This window comes from Limanda limanda, chromosome 9 (assembly GCF_963576545.1).
Source record: "Limanda limanda chromosome 9, fLimLim1.1, whole genome shotgun sequence".
Lineage (NCBI taxonomy): Eukaryota > Metazoa > Chordata > Actinopteri > Pleuronectiformes > Pleuronectidae > Limanda > Limanda limanda.
This window is the reverse complement of record NC_083644.1, coordinates 16,397,321-16,418,276: the sequence shown is the minus strand read 5'-3', so window position 1 is coordinate 16,418,276 and position 20,956 is coordinate 16,397,321. Positions and strand designations below refer to the sequence as shown.

General features: G+C 41.9%; 2 protein-coding genes across 2 annotated transcripts; one reads left to right on the top strand and one right to left on the bottom strand.

The window, feature by feature from the left end:
• The first annotated feature begins 111 nt into the window (after positions 1–111).
• dnttip2 (deoxynucleotidyltransferase, terminal, interacting protein 2) lies at positions 112–6,569 on the top strand. Its single transcript, XM_061078460.1, has 7 exons — positions 112–200; positions 1,240–3,374; positions 3,916–4,045; positions 4,151–4,246; positions 5,176–5,340; positions 5,466–5,575; positions 6,118–6,569. The coding sequence occupies exons 1-7, from the start codon at positions 126–128 to the stop codon at positions 6,212–6,214; spliced, it is 2,808 nt and encodes a 935-aa protein (XP_060934443.1). The 5' UTR covers positions 112–125; the 3' UTR covers positions 6,215–6,569.
• A 449-nt stretch (positions 6,570–7,018) lies between these two features.
• On the bottom strand, positions 7,019–20,414 carry spata6 (spermatogenesis associated 6). Its single transcript, XM_061078458.1, has 11 exons — positions 20,311–20,414; positions 19,459–19,596; positions 18,844–18,892; positions 18,703–18,744; positions 18,474–18,598; positions 16,731–16,811; positions 13,696–14,121; positions 12,232–12,325; positions 11,997–12,037; positions 11,451–11,608; positions 7,019–8,912 (listed from the first exon to the last, which is right to left on the bottom strand). The coding sequence occupies exons 1-11, from the start codon at positions 20,398–20,400 to the stop codon at positions 8,771–8,773; spliced, it is 1,386 nt and encodes a 461-aa protein (XP_060934441.1). The 5' UTR covers positions 20,401–20,414; the 3' UTR covers positions 7,019–8,770.
• Between the last annotated feature and the right edge of the window lie 542 nt (positions 20,415–20,956).

The following is a 20,956-nucleotide window of genomic DNA, read 5'->3' as shown; positions in this document are numbered from 1 at the left end:
GTCTCTGGTCACTGCTCTGTGATCGTCTGCTCAGGCCTGGTTTATTCTGTGATGCGGCTGATCGAGTCTAACTAACCCTGATACCGGAAATGAGAGCGTGGGGACGGGCGCCAGCAGCGTCCAAGATGGTGTCCACCAGGAGAGGAGTGAGTGTGAGCTCTCCAGCGAAAACTAACCCCGACCAGTCCTCAGACGTCCCGGTAAGTGTGGAGCACAGATGAGATTTAAACGTGTAGATGTTCAGAGGTGATGCTCTGCTTCGGTCCGAGCTGAGACGAGTCTGTCATGTGGTTTTTAACCTGGCGAGAGGAGACACGTGGACACGTTTGTTTCCAGCGTGGAGTTTGTCAATGTTTGATGTTATTGTTTAGAGGAGTTTAACGTGAAACATGTTTTATTGGATCTGATCAGGGACTGAACTGAACCAGTGAGTCGGACATTTTAACAGGAAGTGGAAGAAAAGCGAACACTACAACAAACAGAGACATTATACAGTTGTCCCTAGAATTAGAATAGTGTTTTATTACAAGAAGGGGGGTGTAAGCTCCCAGTTGTTGTTGTTTTCCCTCCCTTATTTATAAATAACTCCAAATCATCCTTTTTTATAAACATCAGTGATCTGATACGTGTAGTAGATTATATATATAATTAAATGTGGGTCATTCTGTCAATTCCTCAAACTTCCACAGTTCGTTATGAGAAACGTTCAGATTTACACAAGAAAACCTATATATCAATAATTTGTATCATTCTTACAGTGTGTCTTAAAAATTACCTTTTAACATCCTGTCTGACACATTCACGTTATAGCACATCATGGATTGCCCTTAGGTTATTGTGTATTCTTCATTTTTCTGATGATTGATTAACTTCAAAATGATTGTCTGTGTGATGGCACCGAGCTCAATTAGCTTCCATGAGCTATTAAAAACATATAGTGCATCAGATGTAATCATCCGTCATTATTCTGAAAAGTCGCTGTAGATCTCTAAACATGTCATGATATGCAGCAGAAAATAATCCCCAATCGATTAAATCACTTCTCGCTGAAGTAAACGTAATGTTTACAGTTCATAACTTCAGGACATATAAAGAAGTGAGAGAAAGACGGAATGTAGTACACTGTTGATTTTGGTCTTTGGTAGTAACAAGAAAAAAGGTGGAATAGCAGCAGCCCTATCTTGTTATTTTCTGTCTGCTCTAGAAACATCTTTTTACCAGCTCTTCTCTGTCACGCAGGCCACTCCCTCCACTGTTAGAAGATCAAGAAGAACTGCTAAACAAGCAGAGAGTCCTACCCATGATGCCCTTGTGGAGACTAGCCACCAGCTTGAGGAAAGTAGCAGAGGATCTCCAGCATCTCCGCCGCCCTCCTTGATTAAAAGATGCACCAGAGCTGCCAGACTCCACAGTCCAGAGCAGTCCTGCACACCCGTGGACTCAACCCATGAAGGAGACTTGTCAGACGCTGGGTCCTGCGGCTCTGCACTGTCCGTCATCGAACTACCGTCGACACAGACCAGAGGCAGGAAAGCACCGCCCCGAGCAGTCAGCCAGGAGGATGAGGAGATGTCTGAGGTGGAGTCGTGCTCCTCTGTAGTGTCTGCATCGAATGATGGTCAAATTATTCGAAGGAGCACCAGGAAAAAGAGGGCTCCTGCATCTCGTGACCTGGCCCCAGCATCTCCTGAACTGGCTCCGGCATCTCCTGAACTGGCTCTGGCTCCTCTTGAGGCAGCAGAAGTCGTATCGAAGAGAGTCACCAGAAGTGTGAGGAAAACCGCTCCCAACAGATCAGCTGCTAAACAACAAACTGAGGATTCGGAGGTCTCAGATGCTGACAGCTGCGCATCAAGTGTCACAGACGCTGCGGTGACTAGGTCCACCATCCGCAGATCCACAAGGTCCAGAAGATCAGCACATGTCATCCCTATAGACCTCGACGAGGGCTCGGACTGCTCTTATTCCTCCCCTCGGAGAGGGCGACAGACCAGGGCAGCAAGAGGAAAGGCATCAGTGACTGTGAACGTGAGTGATTCCCTGTCTCCCAGCTCTGATGGGTTTGAGTCAGGGCCCACTTACAGTAAAGCCACTCGTAGTCGGGGCAGGGCACAACCCCAAGGCCCCAAAGCCTTGGACTCGGACTCTGACCTGACGGACAGAGGAACTCCCTGCAGCAGCCGCACAGGCTCAGGGAACAGCAGTCGAGGTGTTCGGGTAACTAGAAAGTCCATGAGAGATCTTTCAATTGTTCTAACCAATGTCTGCGAGCCGATTGTAGAGGACGTCTCATTAAATGACTCCACGTTAGAACGCACGCTGATCACTGAGGACGCAGACCGCACACTGTCAGAGGAACCTATGAACCTAACGCTGGACGAAAATGAAGATGGAAAGGAAGCCGATCTCACATCAAAAGAGGTGGATACAAATGAAGAGGAAAAGGAAGAAGAGAAAGAAGTTATTGCGAGTACAGTTAATCTCTCATCCAATGAGGTGAAGTCAAATGAAGAGGAAAAGGAAGAAGTCATTGCGAGTACAGTTGATCTCACATCCAATGAGGTGGATACAAATGAAGAGGAAAAGGAAGTTGTCAGTGAGCCTGCAGTAATGGTCAAAGGCCAGCAGGAGGAGCTGTCTGCTGAAAAAAAAGACGAAAACACCTCAGAGGTGGAAATGATGCAGGAAATGGAGTCATCAGAGCCGTTAAAGCCTTGCCAATCAGTCACAGTAACGGAATGTGAGGAGGCCTCTGGAATCACGGCGGAGGAGGAGGACGAGCAACCCATGGAGGCGGCTGATGTGGGGACACACTCATCACAGGGAGATGAGGCTGTGCGTGAGGATGCAGTTGTAGAAGCTGGGCCCAGTGATGAGGAGAAAATGGAAGTGAACACAGATGCTCAGCAGGTGGTCGACTCCAGCGATGTCCAAGTCGAGTCCATCCAGGTAACATCCAGCCAGCAGCTAACCATCACAGTGGATTCTGAACCCGAACAGCAGCAGAAAGACGTCATTGTCCAGAAAACTAAAGTCATCAGCCTGCTGGACAGCAGCGACGATGAAGAGGAGGGGGACGTCTCTGGAGACGATGAGGAGGAATTGGGATCCGGGAAAGAGGAAGAGGAAGCAGGACCGTCTAAGACGTCAGAATCAGCAGCTGCATCAGTGGGAGGATTGTTTATGATCGACACACGGCCCGGAGAAGAAGCTGACGAACAGTACTACAAAGAAAGACCAACAGAAGAAGAGGAGGCCCAAAACAGAGAAGCTGAACAGGAGGAGCAGGATGAGGAGTTTGTGGATGAGGAGGGGGATGATGATGATGACGACGAAGATGCAAAAATCCTCTTCTCGTGTCGAAATCCTCAGCTGTAAGTGAAAGAAAAGTAACGGCCTCAGCCTGGTTCAATCACATAGGAATACACACATGTACTTCAACTCACAGAAAAGTAAATAATGAAGTTAATCACTCTGCAACTTATGATGGTTTAAAGGACAATAGTGACTTTACACAATATCTTTGATGTTTTTAACAAAACCCCCAAAAAGATACATTTTTGTAAGAGATGTTCATAGATGGGAAAAGAGATCAGCACTGATCTCTGAGCATGAGATCTTAGAATTTACACAGTTCCCACAATGAGCAGCACTTTCCCAACTGGGGAGAAAACCTCCCTCATTAACCATCTGCCTCGACCGGTTGGGCTGAGCAGAGAAAATGGGAAAGAGAGGAGAGACCAGGAACAGTTGTACAACCATCATATATTAAGCTCTGTCAGACTGTTTGTTAAAATGAAAACAATAATCTTCGCTTGTACCTTGGTGTCATCGGGTGTGTCAGCCTTTTAATAGCAGTAAAGTCAAAAGACGAATGTTAATACCAGGAATGAAGTCTGTGTCACTTTGTTTCAGGAAAGATTTTTCCACCCGCATCGACCCGGGCATCAAAATGAAGGAGTTGGGGGGTTTGTACATCAACTTCGGTGCCAGCAACTCAAAAGCTGCGTCCACTTCGTCCACGGAAAAGAAAATCCAAGATGAGGTAACTGTGTGACTCGTTCTTTTTGAATCTGTCCTCCTGTCAGAGTCGTGGACTGTTTGCCGCTCGGCAGAATTGATTATTGATTATTTTAGTTGTGGTCCACAGGTGATGAAGAACAGTGTGATCGGACCAGAATTTGAAAAGATGGCCGCGGTACCGCCGTACAGTGAATCCAAACAAGCCGTAAAGCTGAGGAACAGAGTAAGTTTTACAACTGATCGCTGTGGTTTTTAAGATCTGAGTGATTCAGTGTGTTACCTGGACAGTATATGTCAAAGCCAGTTGGCCATATGTACAATTTTACCGGGGGTTAGGGTTAGGGATCCTGTGAGCAGCATCCACTGCAGGATGCTGACCTGCACACACGCGTTCTCCATCTGCTCACGCAGTCCTGTCTCATGATGGCTGAGAGCGGTCGGCAGCTTTGTCAGGTTGTTTAAGCCATTTTAAGAACTCTGGAGAATGTCCAAACAAATGGATAAAATGGATCCTGACTTTCTCTGGTGTTTGCCTTTCACACTTAAACGCAGCGGGACTTGTTCACAACAACACAGAAATCTCAGGAGGGGGGGGGGGGGGGGTTGGTTCAGCAGACAGAGGCCTATAGAATTAATTTCTCTGCGGAGATCACGTGTTTGTGTTTACAGCACATCAACACTGAGGTCAACTCTCATCACCAAAAGCTCTCCTGACATCTTTGGTGTCCTCTACGTGTGTGGCTCCACTTTTTCATCCTGGGATTTTCTTTCCGTGGCTGCATGCCGACGTGTCCTTGGGCAAGATACTGAACCCTGAATCGCCCCTCATAGAAAAGGCACTGTATGAACTATGTGTGTGAATGGATGCATGGCTATAATCTGTACTGTAAAGCGCTTTGAGTGGTCATCAAGACTAGAAAAGCTATTTACTATTTTAGTTTTTTTCCTTCATTTCTGCATCTGTTGCGTGTTAGAAACGTGCTCAACACTGGTGGTTGGCGCAGGCTTACAACCGCAGTGCTATATTTCTACCTACAAATCCTAACTGATTTCACAAATTGTACAAGAGATTCTCTGCTGTGGTCATAAATACTGTATGTGCGATTGTGCGTAGCGAACCGCTTTAGAATTAACTGAACCTGTGTTCCCCAGGCAGAGAGGGCGAAATGTACAGGAGATGCTTGGTTCAATATGAAAGCCCCTGAGCTCACTCAGGAGCTGAAAGGAGACCTCCAAGTCCTGAAGATGAGGAGCACCATGGACCCAAAGAGGTTCTACAAGAAGAACGACAGAGACGGTTTTCCCAAGTATTTTCAGGTCAGGAAAGAAAACCACCGAATCCTTCACATTTACTTGGAAATCCTTATCTTTTAACCTTCCAAAGGTATAACTGTTTACTTCATACTATAATTGACCATGTTTTATGTGTGTGTGGTGCACAGGTTGGCACAGTGGTGGACAATCCAGTCGACTATTATCATTCCCGTGTTCCCAAGAAAGAGAGGAAGAGGACGATGGTGGAGGAGCTTCTGGCTGATGCTGAGTTTAGACAGTAAGTTGAGCCACACAGACAAACAGCATCAGTCTGTGTGTGTGTGGAGTGATTATGTCCTGCATGGTTCAGGCCACTGGAAGTGTTGGGAGAAGCAGCGTTTCTTCGGGCCAGTCGTTATTTCTCTGTTTCTCAGTCACTTTAAATAAAAACTCTTTTTAACCAACAATTTACAGCTTTAAAACTAGAATGGCACTCAGCAGAGTTCATACCTCCGCAGAGGCCCAACAGCCCCCGTATGAAACCATTTCCACTTACCAGATCTGGATTTTTCTGCACCAAATTTCACACACTCATAAATATCAGTTCCCTAAACGTGCCTGATTCCCCCCATAAAGATCCATGCCTTATTCTCTGATAAATAATCGAAAGGTTGAAAAATGCCCTGGATCTGATCCTCGATCCAAACCTCAAAGTTACATTCTGTTTCTCCTTTTTCAAAATCCCCTTTAAGGGAACTGTTTGTATTCGTAATGACTCTGACTGTCGTCTCTCTTAAATGTAAATAATATCAAATCTTATTTTTCTCTTCTCTTTTTCAGTCAAAACAAAAAGAAATACCAGCAAATCCTGATAGAGAAAGCAGCACAAGGAGCCGGCAGGAAGAACAGGAAGAAGAGTAAATTCCATAAGAAGTGAATGTAAAGACTTTGAGTGGATTTAGCTTCTCCTGTGTAGCAGTAGGTGGATTCTTTTGTCGATGATTGAAGCTTTAATCATATTTTGGATCTGGAACCTGAATCTCTACTGAATCCTTCTCTTTGTCGACCTTCATCTGAACGTGGACTGAGGTTGTGTGTCAACTGAAACATTGAGCAAATCAAGTGGATGAGTGATATTACAACTATGGATAATTTTGTAGTGAATCTGGTGCAGGCTTCTATTTACAAGTAAAACATATTTTTAATCACACCGACGTGTACACTTTAATGTGCAGAAATTATTGTCTTCAACACAGTGAATCTAACATTAAAATATGAAGTTTTGACTGGAACTCTATTTGAATGTTTCTTCACATCGCATTCTGAAAACACAGATTATCACACAGAATAAAATATCAGACAATTATGACACAAACAAACTTGTGGTGTTTATCATCAAATGCTGAGAGGTCACTTTAATCAACACTTTAATTGACTTTTTGTAATAAACAATACACAATGAGGGAGAAACAAAGTTAAATACAATAAGTGATTTTGTTTCACAACATAAACAAAGCAGAATGAGCAGAAGATGAACTGAATAAGTTCAACACAATGAAACATGACTGAGGAATCGAAATCAATTCTCACACTTTTTAATATTCAGAAACACTGACAATATTAATACTGAAACTCAATGTAAACCTAAACTGCAGAGCAATAATTAAACATGAAAAACAACTTCAAATAAAGGATTTTATATGAATTTAAAATTTGACAATATGCTTCCTTCATTTGAGAATGCAAACTGAATATTTCAATCGAAAATCACATGCAGTTTGGTGGTGTGCCAGAAATACTGTTATAAATAATATAGTGAAGATAAATATAACCGTATAAAAACGTCTATCCCCAGTAGAGCCCGACCGATTAATCGGTTTGCAGATATTTTCCGCAAGTACGCCAGAAATGCACCAATTTACCCATCTAAAAATACATCGGGGAAGGTTTTTATCAGTGAAATCTAAATTTAATCAACTGGGAGACCTGTTCAGAAAACTAACTGCTCTGCTTCATGATCAATTAGAATGACCTGATATATCAACCTTTACAAAATGCCCGCTTTAATAAAATGTTACAGTCACTTAAAGATGACTGACAAGCTACGGCAACAATAAGCCAGATATTTACATCATATAAAAAAGTTACAGGAAAAGCAGTGCAGAAAAATGGTTGTTGATGACATCTTAAGAATCATTGATAAATATATACATACAGGACCAAGAATCTGTATCAGTCGGACATTTTCTGCTGTGTTGAGGATTCACAGAAAAACAAACTTTATTGACTAAGATTCTGCAGCGTATTTGACAGTAGTTGGAGTTTCTGTAACGTGTCGTCTTTTGAAGTGAGCAGCACAATCTGACACCTGCTGACTGAGGTATTCATCAATATGGGGAATACACTTGGAATGGAGTTTGATCATTAATCAGATCCTTTGCACATTTAGTTAAATGTACCCAGTGCATTCAGTGTAATCACAATCTTTAAAATTTTAAACATTTCCTTTACTTTTATATAAAATAAATATCTAATAATAACACAGCTGCACTTAATTAAATCTAACTGTAATAAAAGACGCAAGCTCCTCTGTTTAATACTGTCACATGGGATTTTACGCCGCTGCACCCGCGACAGAACACTTTATCTCTACAACACCTTGAGGAAATTTCTTTGAATTCAGTACAACAGTTCACTCAGACTCGCAGGTCAAAGGTCACAGTGACCTTACAAACCCTCTTTTGAACACGTTATCTTAAGAATGCCTCAAGAGAATCCTTTCAAATTTGGCACAAATGTTCACTTAGATTCACAGATTAACTGGTATCAGGGGTCAAAGGTCGAGTTCAGAGTATATACAGTATATTACTGGGAACACCAGGTGGCACTGACACTGCACTAGTTGCTTGAGGGACACAACAGCAGGGTGGTAATTCTATTTTGTCACATGAGACATTCTGACATGTTGCAGTAGGAAAACCTTGGGTGTAAATAATTAAATGAATGAAAAGAACAGAGTCAATGGTACAGTAACTACAAACACCTGGGATAAAAATATCCGCTGACAACCTATGTGCCAGGAGAGTGTGCACGTTGGCAACATTTAACATATTTCAGTGTAACTTATTGCTAAATATCATTGTGTCTTTCATTCAGGATTCTATTTTTGTTCCTCTCTCCCTTAAATCTCCAAGGTGGCTCTTGGCTTCCTCTTTGTTTCTCTTTTGTGTTTCGAGGGATGAGCTCCTAACAGCTGCAGCTTCCATTCACCATTTTCCCGCTCCACCTGTCTTAAACCACAGCCCAAACACATCCCTTTCTAAGCGTAATGATGACAAAAACTGTTTGAAATTAATATCGAATCGAGTGATGATTCTTTTGTTTAAAAAAGTGTGTCCGTGTAAGTATGCATCAACAGGTTAGTGCAGACGAAAGAAGCGGATCACGATCCGCGCATTTTAACAGTAAGAAATCTTTGCAGTGTCACTTCCAATTATTTGGTTACTTTAAGATCAGAAGGTAAAAGGTCAAACTTCACTCGGTGGTCCCAGGTTGTTCTGTGTGTCTGCAGGATCCTCTGGACTCGGCGGTGGATCTCCTCCCAGTGGGATGGACTGGGCTGACTGGTCTGCAGCCTAAGAAACACCAAGAGACGACACACTACTAAAAGAATGTAATAATAGTGATGGCGCCACCTACTGGCAACAGGTAGAAAGCTTTTTACAACTATCATTCTATTTACATACAATTTTCACAGTGTGATGTGCAATTGATAGCATCAACCGTGATGAGCAATTAGCAGGCAAGGATCGACTATGCTTGACGGAAGCAGGAAGTGAAGCGTCCTTGCTGCAAAAAGCATGCAACGCGGAGACGTGCGCTTGGTCATTGATCGCTCTCTCAATGCATCGGGCCCGTTAGTGCTACAACATAGCCCTAGTTTAGACTTGGTCTCCTCTACACTCAACCCTTTGTGCAAAACAAGTAATTTCTCAAATGACAGAACCAACTGATCTGGAGGCATAAACATGTTTCATCAATACAATATAAATGTGTGTGGAAGTTGGCCATGGGCAGTGGTGAGATGACAGATTGCACTGACAGACAGATATAGATGAGAGGCGATACTGCAATTTATTACTGTTCACTTCTGTCTATTTGAAGGGAGTGGGGGGGGGGTGGCTGACTGACGGACTGGTGTCTTGTCCAGACTCGCAGTGTGACAACAGGAGCTTTTCTTGTGTAATCACATAAACTCACTACCTGCTTCAGAAAGTCATCAAGGACAATTCATCCAGAGACATGAATAGACTGAGACTTTGGGGCTTAGGGGGCAAACGCTGCCACTGGCATCTGTCATTTTCTTTATACATCAGAGACTCGTGGCAAGACGTGCCCCTCTCCCTGTCGGAGGGAATCTACAGAGGCCCGCTCTAATCTCCCGCCCGGCAACTCCTGTCGCGTTTTCAATTGAGAGAAGAGTATCATTCATTTCCTACAATTTACTTTGCAATTTAAGATTGCTTATTGATTTTAATGTTTACTTATGGACTGAGCTGAAGGGACGGGGGAAAGGAGAGCAGAAGCAAATAAACAAACAAATGGAACATCGGTCCCATCGGTGTGTTCAACCCACTGCTGCCATGATCGATGACAAGGTCTCTCTGGATGTATTAAAGCATGCATCGGGTCAAATGCATCAGGCTCAAGCTGAAACACAAATCAATACCATTTTCCTCTTTGTTTTCTTGTCTCTCTGCCTCTTCTCTCAGTAATGAACAAACATGACAAGACATCAGCTTCTGTAATTTAAGAGGTGGAGGGGAATTCATCCTGCCTGTCGAATGTGATCAAAATTAAAGATTGGACGTGTGTGAGTGCACGCAAGCACACACACAAAGCGGCGGCAGTGTATGACTAATGTCTGGGGGGATTGCCATATATTTGCTGTACACAGTAATTGGAAACTCATACAGGTGTCTCTTCTGCTTTTAAGATCGTTTAAGCAAACACGGATGATTTGCACAGATGGATCAAGATAAATTCGGGGCAAACACCAACAAAAAAGAGGATTATGTTTTTTCAGCAGACGTGAGTGTGAAGAAAATCTGCTGGTTTGTGTGGCTAGAGAAGCCAAACTCAGAGTTCAGATGCAATGTGGGGAGTGCTGCACACATGTACAGCTGAAGGTAGAGCCCTTTACTTTTAAGGAGAGATTACAAAGTTTTAAAAAAAACATGCAAAAACTGCTGCTGTCTCTGTTCTTCTTACTGTGGAAGAACATCAACTGAAACAAAGGCTTGTGATGCAGGCAACCGTACTAACCCAACACAGGGTGGGGGAACCCTTTGCCTTTCAAACTATTCATCCCCAACTCCCAAAGGTTTGTTGAAGGATCCTGATTGAAAGACTGTTAAAAAATACGAAAAAAGCAACTTGCACATCCCCAAAAAACTCTCATTACACAAATAAATGTTTTTTCTTCACTTACAGGAAATACCATTAAGACCTCAAAAGAATAATCTCTATGCCATTACAGCTGGAAACTAAACCGGATGAGTTGGATGCATTTTTGTGCCCAACAAGCTCCTTTCACAAGACCACATTCTGACAGAGACTATGTTGTACACAGAAGTTTTGTAGTGAACAAGCTAATAGCTAAGAAGCTGAAACCTCATAAAGAAGGAGCATTTGAGCAAGGACCCTTGTTGCTGATGCAGAGCTGCTAGAACCAAATTAATATTGTTTCAAAGCGTCAGTTTGGTTTTACGAAGGGGAGATTATTGATACAGCACAAGATATAAAAACAGGTTGAGCAAACACTGCATAAATAGCTATCATTTTTTGTGTGAGGGATGACTGCAGAGTTTGATATGCAAACAGATTCACTGTCTTTGGAAGCAACATGTGCCACTCCCAAAGGTGAGGATTACTTCAGGAAGATCTTTTCATGTCATCATCACTACCATGTGACATTAGACAGATGCCAAAAGAGAGTGGGGTTAGTGTAATATACAGTATGTCTTAAATAATTCAGTCAACTTCACAAGGGATGTTATGATTATTAAAAAGGTCCCTAACTCCTGGTGTAAGAAGTAAAGATCGACTTCTATAATTGGTAGGACGATGAAGAACGCTCATTTTCAGGGTCAGGTTGAGGGAAATGTTTTTACCTTTCTCTGATGGAATTGTTGCTGAGATCCAGACGACGTCTGGAAATTGGCGTAGCCAGGGCAGATTGAGCAGGATCAGAATCTATCACAGAGTTTTGGGCTTCATGTCTGGACTGTGTCTCTGGAGACAGCTGCTCCCTCACAGATCCTGACTTCACCTGGGAGAGGCCACAGGGCAACAGGGTTCAGGTAAAAGTCAAGAAAAGATGTATTTTAAATCAAGGAAATGACTTTGCACAAAAATGTAAACATAATATCTAGTTATATTTCCAGTAGAAGCAGGAACATTTTAGATTTTTATGAAACGTGTGTTAGGATGACATGAGAGTATCGTTACAACTGTTTAAACAACACAGCACTAAAAACATAATAAAACGGAGTCAGATGTGTAAATAAGTCATCTTTGTAGTGTGTGTAAACGATTTGTCTGAAAGTGATGAGACAATTTTCTCATGATAACCAAGCAAACTTCAGTATACAACATTTAAATACTTTGCTACTGAGAAAGTTGCTGACTTTTGGTCTAAAGTGTAAGATTAGACTTACTCTTGCTGTTCTTGGTCTGTAACTACCCAGGAGGTAAGAATCTGCAAAGACAAAGACAAGCTAGAGTTGTATGAAAATCACAGTAGCTTTAGGACTCCTGGAGGTTTGAACCTTTCCTCCACACTTTGAATGGTCATCAATACCAAAAAAAACACTATATAAATACAGACCTTGTACCATAATTGAGTAAAATATAAAGGGTGGCTTTGGGTGTAACTATTTAGTTCTACAGTACCTGTTTGATTAATTGAGAAGCAAAGAGAGCGTCGATCACTGTGGGGAGAAGAGGATGGAGTCACCACCACCAAGTCACTACAGCAATGAGAGACCTGGCGTAAAAACATGAGAGAAAAATAACTGGCTGTTAAACAGAAAAAAACCTAACAGTGTAACATGTCTGAAACTAAACAGGAAAAACAGATATGTTTTGTTTTCTGTAATGAATGAAATAAATCAACAGCAAACATATTAGTTTGTCTCAGACCCGAAGCATATCACCAAGATTACAATCAGGAATAAATAAAAAAAAAGATATTCACAGAGTAATCACCTTCAGTACAGAGCCTCAAACAACATAGTTCAGGCTATCTTCAGGAATGTGCCTCCCTCTAAACACCAACCAGGAGTTGAGGCTCTGCAATGTGCACTGATAATGCATTCACCAAGGGGCTAAGCTACTTCATTAGGTATCTATTTGTTAATTGCAGCTTGACTCACAATTACCCGGGTTAATTGTCGACAGGAGATTCCCCCAGGGAAAGCAGAGCAGGAAAAGCATTGCTCCTCTCTTTAATAAAAACCGGCAGTTGTATTGAAGTGAATTTCCATTCATGTGTGTGACAAAAACAAACAACTCTGTCCCTAATCATTCCCTTTAATAACAGCAGGCCAGTGGATTTTGATATTCATACCTCAGGATTAGATTTGATGTAAATGAGGACATGGGGGATTCAGTGGGGGGAGGGAGGAGTAGAGGACTAGGCTGTGTTGTTCTTGTCCATCGATTGTATATTATTCCCTAAGGCCATGTGATCAGAAAACCGTCCCTTTTATATGCAAATCTCTCATAACAATTATACGGTCATAATTCAAGTGTTAACAAATAACTGTGTACCAGCCTAATCACAGGTTCTGTGCTATTCAAGAACACTCCAGCCCCTGAGTGAAGATAACAGACCGTATTACAGGTCTGAAAGATTTTCATGACGTCAAAATGCATTAACAGCTCAGGTAAAAAGATTAACACTGCTCTTAATATGCCCTCCACTTAATCTGCCCGCTAGATTAAGTCAAATTTTGGGAAGCTCCCGCTGAGGATTGAGCTGCATCAATTCAGGATCCCATTAACGTTATAACCCCTGATTACTGAACATGTATATTACTGGTATTAAATAAGACTCATAGCACTTTTTTTATCGCGATCCTTCTCTTTGGATGCGTACACATTAATCACCTGCAACATTACAACAGGCAACTGTTTTTTACTGTGGTGGTAGATTGGTGTTATTTAGGCTTGGTCCTGAAGCCATGGACAATAAATAAAACTCTAAACAAATAAAATTAATTTTTAAATCACAACAGTGATGGATCAGAATGAACTCTTTTAAAAAAAGGTAAGAGACATACATAGATCAGCCACAATATGGAAAGCATTAACCAGTTTTCATGTTAGCTGATCGTTGTATTTGATGTTACTAACCAAAAAGGGCGGCTGGCTCTCAGTCTCCTTCCTGAAGTGGTGAGGCCCCAGCTGGAGGTGGCTGAGCCTCTGCCTGGCATCCTCCGAGAGCTGGCACATCTTGCGATGAGTGTAAGGGGACAGGGCTCGAGTCCTTGAGGAAACTGTGGGCTGCTGGTAGCCACAGTCGACAGAAGCTTGTTGTCTTTCCTTCTTCTGTCTCTGGTGACTGTGGCCAGACGGGGGTGAAGAAAGAAGGGGATGATGTCTGGATGATGATGATAGCAATGCAGAGTTTGCCTCAATATTTTGCTTTTCTTTTCCATCTCTCAAAGAGACATAGTCCCCGTCATCCGTCCTGGAGAAATGCCTGGACGGTGAAGACTTCTTCTCCGAGCTTTGTCTGGCCAGGGTTACAGATGGCTTCACGGGAGAAAGACAGCGGTTCTGGGGAGGCAGGGACACAGTATGAGAGAGAAACAGAGAGAGAAATGTTTATGTGCTGTTCTAACATGTCAAACTACTCTCTCAGGTCTTCACCTCGAGGTGACACACACACATTTGTCTCAGCAGCTCAGATTTCTCTACAGACCAACGTGTTATTCCTCCACTGAAGCACCAGGCCTTTTAGCCATTAAGGCAGCTGCTTTCACTTTCGACACAGACTTGTTCTCTCTGGACGAAAACCATTAAACCATTAGCTAATCATTCGGCTTAAGTGTTACAACAACAACAGCTCTCACAGTCGCCACTTCCATGGAGACAACCTCTGCAGAATTACTTCAATAACTCTAATGGCCACTAACATCATCCTCCGATGCAATATCCCTCTTCCTGTGGGTAATGCCAGCCGGGGATAAATACATTAAGATAAAATGTTAATTGCATTTGATGGCCATCTCCAGTCTAATATTATAAAGAGGCATTACCTGGCTGTAAAAAGAGATAATCGAAATGCTAATTGGGGAATCACACAACATTAAAACTATTTCTAAGAGAAACCAAATTATGAATAAATCTTCATTAATGTTGCCATTTGAGAGTGGTCTGATTTAATGGAATTAAGACAAGTATGCCCTTCGCTCCACTCATCCTCAGCTCCTCTCCTCTCCACTGTGGACAAACACTGACTGTCACTGTTCCTGAGCGGAAGAGGCAGCTCTGATGTGATTAGCTGCTTTTGGTATTAAGAACAATGCTTTGGTTGTGGATTATTAATAAAAATAACTTTGGGATTAAAAACTAGCAACTTAAATTAGAGTAGACAGAGAATGAGAAGGCACTGGGTAAAAAGTGCACTGCTAAAGAACTGGGTGTATATTCACAACTACAGTTTCACTTTTTTGGGGGAGTTTTTTGGAACTTGCTATCCGTCTAAATCTATTAAAACATGGTTTGTCAGCTGGGGGGCTGACAGTCAGGGAAATGCCTACGCTGAGGAGCCATTAGGAAAGAGAAAATGGAGAAATTCTACTGTCTGACAGCCACAGCGGTGCTCTGATCCAGACATCCCCCGAGGGGCCAGGAGAACACTCTGACAATCTTCTTTGCTGTGAATGACATCCCATTTAAACAAATAGCTTAGCCTGGGAAATGCACGGCGGTGTTTTTGGTACCACATGCCAACCACTGTGTGATGGATCATGTGGTACTAAGAGGATTGCTTGTGAAAGACTTTTATTCATCCTGCTTTTAAAAAATAAAGAGTCTCTTTTCAGCCCACCTCTGGAGCTTTTGTCTGCAATCTAAGGATGGCCAGCAATGGTCTTTACAAACCAAAAAATATTTAATTTCATCATCATAAGTGATAGAAAGTCGATAAATGTGAAACAAAAAGCCAAAGAGCACAGAGAGAGTGTTTGGCAATTTTGCTCCAAAAATGTCCTTTAATCATTTAGTAAAAAGCTTTGTGCTAATTGATGATTAAATAAGTAAATTAAGTGTACCAGCTCTGTGTTGAAAACAGTGGATGGGAAGCTGACAGACAGAGAGAAAGAATCACAATGAAGTACATCTCTTAAAGTTATTATCTGAGACGCCTGTCTATGAACCAATCAACGTCAGACGTCAGGAGTAGGGTAGGAGACGCAGCAAATGCAGGTGATGAGGACAGGATGGAGATGTGTCATGCAGAATTCCCTCGAGCGACAAAAAAATTGCAAGGTGAACTACAACCGCCTCAAATGTAATAAAAAACATGACCCTTGGATCAGACTTCCGGGGAAACCCTGAGTCTGCCATGTCTCCTCTCATCCTCACCCCCAAACATATCTGATCTCACAGGTTGCTGATGTAGGCTCCTTTTTAATTTGACCAAACCCACCAGAATGACAATGTCAGTTCAGCCAGTTCACTTGTAATCAAACCTATTTAAGCTTGTAAACTGGACCTAAGCAGAACAAGTGGAAATCAACCCAAGTCTAGGACACAGTGGAGAAGAATCATGTCTGTAATAGTAAATGTAAGATGCTGACTGACTGGTTCTGTGACAAAAAAATGATGTCAACTCCGAGCTAGTCGCAGATGTGAGAGAAGTCTTGCTATCAGCAACACAGATCTGCCGCCGCGTAATTACATTCACAAGGAGAGAACGGATACCCTTGAAACACTGCCAGTATGGATAGATAGATGCAGTAGCCATGGCAACAAGAGAAGGTGGGTATGTATGGTGAAAACAAACAAATCTGATGGTGAGCGATACTCATTAGATGCCACTGGAGATGAGTCGCCAGTGTTGTAACGGAGGTCAACACTCGCATAGAGATGAGATGAGCGTATGCAGCTGCGATGTGTTCTAACCTCAGACACTTTGAACTGTCTGTGGTGACGGTTGCTCGACTTATGAGGAGCAATTTGTTGAATTTGAACTGTTTGTGTTTGGACAAAGCTATTCTGAAAGGCCACAAACACACAACAACATTTAGATTGACTTGTTCTAGAGCATTTTACACATCAACTACAAAAGCACCAACAAATGTAAAAAACGATACCATGTGTGTGTGTGTGTGTGTGTGTGTGTGTGTGTGTGTGTGTGTGTGATGAAATAATATACGTACAGGCGAGGCCGGCCAGCCTTCTCTCCCATCACTCTCCTCTATGACTGATGTCGTTGTGAACTGCACTTTGAGGGAGATTCCCTAGAGGGAGAGAGACAAAAGGACCCAGCACAACACCTTGAGCAGTGAGATGAAGACAAAGGGACAGATAAAAGAGCTTGTTTGCTGCACCAATTTACAACCACAACACTTCAATCTACGCGTGGCTTGAAAAAAACAAACAAATTGCCGAACAGTGACAGGCTCCAGTGATGTTTAAATAATATGGCATTCAGAGAGAGAGACATCTAAATTGCTATGTTGGCCTTCAAACACAAACACATAAAAGCAGCAGAGAGGGGAATGGTGTTTAAACACATTTAAATATGCCGGTTACGTGAGGATAGAAAAGTAACCCGCAGCCACGGAGAGATGGAGCAATAAAAGAGGGAGAGAAAGTAGCGAGGAGAAGAGATGATATAAGAGTTGAGTTGTTTGAAAAGAGAGGAGGTTCTTACTTTGTTTTTTTTTGCAAAGACAGATGACAGATGTACAAGGAAAATGCCATCTCGTCTGAATGAATAACCTCACTTTGTCCGGGATGAGACAGTGCTTTTGAATTAGTTATCTGGATAGCGTACCTGGCTGTCATGTGCACATATATACGAGCCACTGAGATTAGAAGGAGACTCACTTAGAGAAGGCAACAATCCTCTCAGTTCTGTGAACAACTTGTGTAATATTTCCGGTGAGCGCAATGTGGGTTTGCTTTGACATTTGAATTACAAATGCAACGACTGACAAAAATACCCTCGCCATGGAATTCAACTGTAGCTCTGGTCCATTAGCGGGCCTAAATGACATGTGTCACACTTGTGCCCACATTCATTCAAGTGCATGAATCACTTTTACTCCTCTGCAATTTTAAGATTATAAGTTATTCATTACATTTTTTAATTTGGTTAAGACTAGACCAGCTTGTACATTACTGCAGTATAGAATTAGAGACAAACAAAAGTCACTTTTCAATGTAATTGTTCAAAATATCATTAATCATGATGAATAATCTGTTAGCTGAGGCAGCGCAATTGAGAATAGTAATAGGCCACAGCACATATTTGCATTTGACGGATGTTACAACACTTTGTCCCTTTTCTTTTTTGCATTTATCATAGAGGCACACAACAAGAATAAATCTGGAATTGATTTTGTTTGCAGTTACTTTCCATGCATCTTCATTTTCTGCAATAGTCAACGTGGAAAATTCTCCTTATTATACAAGTTCTCTGACGTACCTCATCTACCAACAGGCGAATCGGAACAGAACAGATTTTTGTTCCAGCCAGTTTCCTCTTGAGTGTTATATTTTTCATATGCTAATTACCACTGGGGATATTAAGGATTTAACACAAACTAAATTTAATCTCTATAAAATTACAATTGTATGTGTTTTCGCAGAGCAAACTACTTTTAAAGAAACAAATCACAGCAGATGTAAGGGGAATCCATATCTGTGACAGGCTATTCCTCCTCTGAGCATGCATGTGAACCATTTTGTTTGAGTTATTGTTTTACTGCAAAAAGGAGTAAGTCACTTGATAAATCTTGCTTAATACTCACAATCCACAGAAAGAGTTCCTGTCCTAACTTGATTCTGTAGAATATATAAGTGTTATTCATAATTCATTTTTAGATGAATATAGACCCGGGTGTTAGAAGGAGGATTAAGAAAGAAACTAAAGGAATAGATGGAAAACAGCTTACAGGAAAGAATGAGGACTTCTTCATCAGTATTTCTCTCTCTGCCGCTCGTTCTCCTGAGCTCAGTCTGGAACCAGGGAACAAGAAATCTCTGCTGCTTTCCTCCATTGTCGCGAGGATCTCACCCCCTAAACAGGCACACAAACAGACAGTAACCAAGTTAGAAATCCTGTTTTGCAGTGTAATGACTGAATACAGTGGAGACTTAAACCTGCATCATCACAAAACGTACCTGGAGGCACCAACTGAATCAGCTCAAAAGACGTTGTGTCAGCTAAGAGGAAGAAAAGAGCAAATTGACGGTGAGCTAATGATCAGCCTCACGGCTCATAGGACTAAGAGATGAGGAAGCAAATCCCAGTGGGCTGTTTACCTTCGAGGAGGTCGGCTACATCAGCAGGGTCAACAACGCCGGGGAAAGTCTGGTGAAACAGACAGAGTGCAGACAGATCAATAGTTATATCAGCACGAGACAGACTGCCCGGTGTCTACTTCTCTCTCCCCGAGGAGGAGAAGGCCTCTTCTATCAGGAGTTAGGGCAGGAGCGTTCATGCTGGAGGGCTGCTGATTCACATCTTCAGATTTAGAGCAAAACTCTGCTCAGTTGCTTAATTAGCTTCTGCCTACTCAAAAAGAGATGAGCAATTATGACTGAAAGCTGCGAGCCCCAAGCCTGGAGTGAATCCAAGTGCAAGAAAGCAACAAACAGCACAAACATAAGCATAAGGATTCAAACAGAAAAAAGAGAAAGAAAACACTGGGAAGGAGATTTATTTTGTGCTTAATCCACTGCAGATAATATGAACAGATGTTAATATCCCAGAAGGGTTTTAATAGAAGATGAGGTATAAAATGCATTTCTTTTTGACATTGTACCAAATATTCCACAAGTCAATGAACCAAATCTGAACAAAGACGCCAGAAAGAGATAGGAGTCCCATATGTTGTGCCCCAACCTTATTTCTGAATGAAATGTTTTTGTTCTCACCTTGACAAACACCATTTTGTGGTGAAAGAGCACAGGGAAGACAGCAGGCAAACAGGGAGTCTTCCTGTACTGGCCCATGACACACACACTCAGGTAGATCCTGTTCTTTCTAGACAGAAGCACTCCTGGACATGTGACCTGTAAACAGTGACACACGCATTCTGTTGTTTATCGCTCTCTAGGTTTTCTTTAATGCCAAAATGTATTTATTTTACGAAACATAAGCACAAATTAAGTGAACAGTTTAACCAAGGGACGGGGGATGTGACTGACAGTCGATATTGAGAATTATCAGGATAAATGGCAAATATGTATTTCTTTTAAGATTAACGACAGTTTTTTTGCTGCTGGGTGATGGTTGTGGTTTTAAACTCTTCCTTATGAGCAGAGAATGACAAACAGTTCTGAGGTGGATCAACTATGTGTTGTATCTCAATATTTCTGGTACCTATTCAGTAGTTGAAGTGAGAAAGTAAGAATTTAACCACATAAAATAAAACATTTAAATACATGTGTACAACAGAGATGAATACAAGAACATTAAATAATCTGAATGTTTTCATGTACAATGAGGAACATGTCGTTTTGTGGATTAACTGTCAACAACAGAAGTTAAATAGTTAAGCTAAGCTCTGACTTCTGCTTTTACTTCCTCTTGTCTTCATCATTATCCGTAAAGACGAACTATAGCATCGATGAGGTCATTCTTTGAACTCAATCCGTTGTTAGCTAGTTCCTAGTCAGTATCTATAACATTATAACCCATAGCTACGGATAATAAACACAGATAAAGAGACGTTAGCGACGGGGACGTTAGCTTGCTAGCAGTAGCAGGTCCCGTGTGAGACTCACTGTGTGAATGTCCAGCTGAACTTTACACTTCAGAGACTTCTGGTGAACTTTAGAGGAGGAAAACCTCTTCTTCCTCTTCAGAGAAGCCATTCCGACAACTTTCAAACTTCGTTGTCATAGCTGCCAGACCACCAACGCTCTTGTTCTTTGCTCTTTAACACTGAACGAATTACACCACAAGAGGCTCACTATCGCCACCAGCTGGTACGGAGTAAGCATCAGACTGTCCAGCAGGGAAATATGCGCAAAACGCATGCACCGCTTCAAAATGCATGTGCTCGGCCCGTTCAGTTACTGTTAGAGTCTTCATTTGATTTATTTAAATCAAATATTTATTTATTTATTTGTTGTTGTTGCATCTGTGATGATCTACATTATGCCTGTTTGACATTTGAACTATCAAATCAGGAAGGTGAGCAAAAGCAGCAGTCACTAAGCAGTTGTGGAGTCATGTGACCAAGAAGTAAAATCTAAATCCCTGTTAAATCTGCCCTTAGAGCCTTTATAGCATCTAATTCAAAATGTCCTAAAACCTAGCGTTTTATAAAGCAGTGTATGTTCAGACACCACTGTTAACTGTTATAGTTATTTGGTCTTTTTTGATCATTTGGTGAGTTTTGATTCTCTCTGAAGTTACATTGTGCGT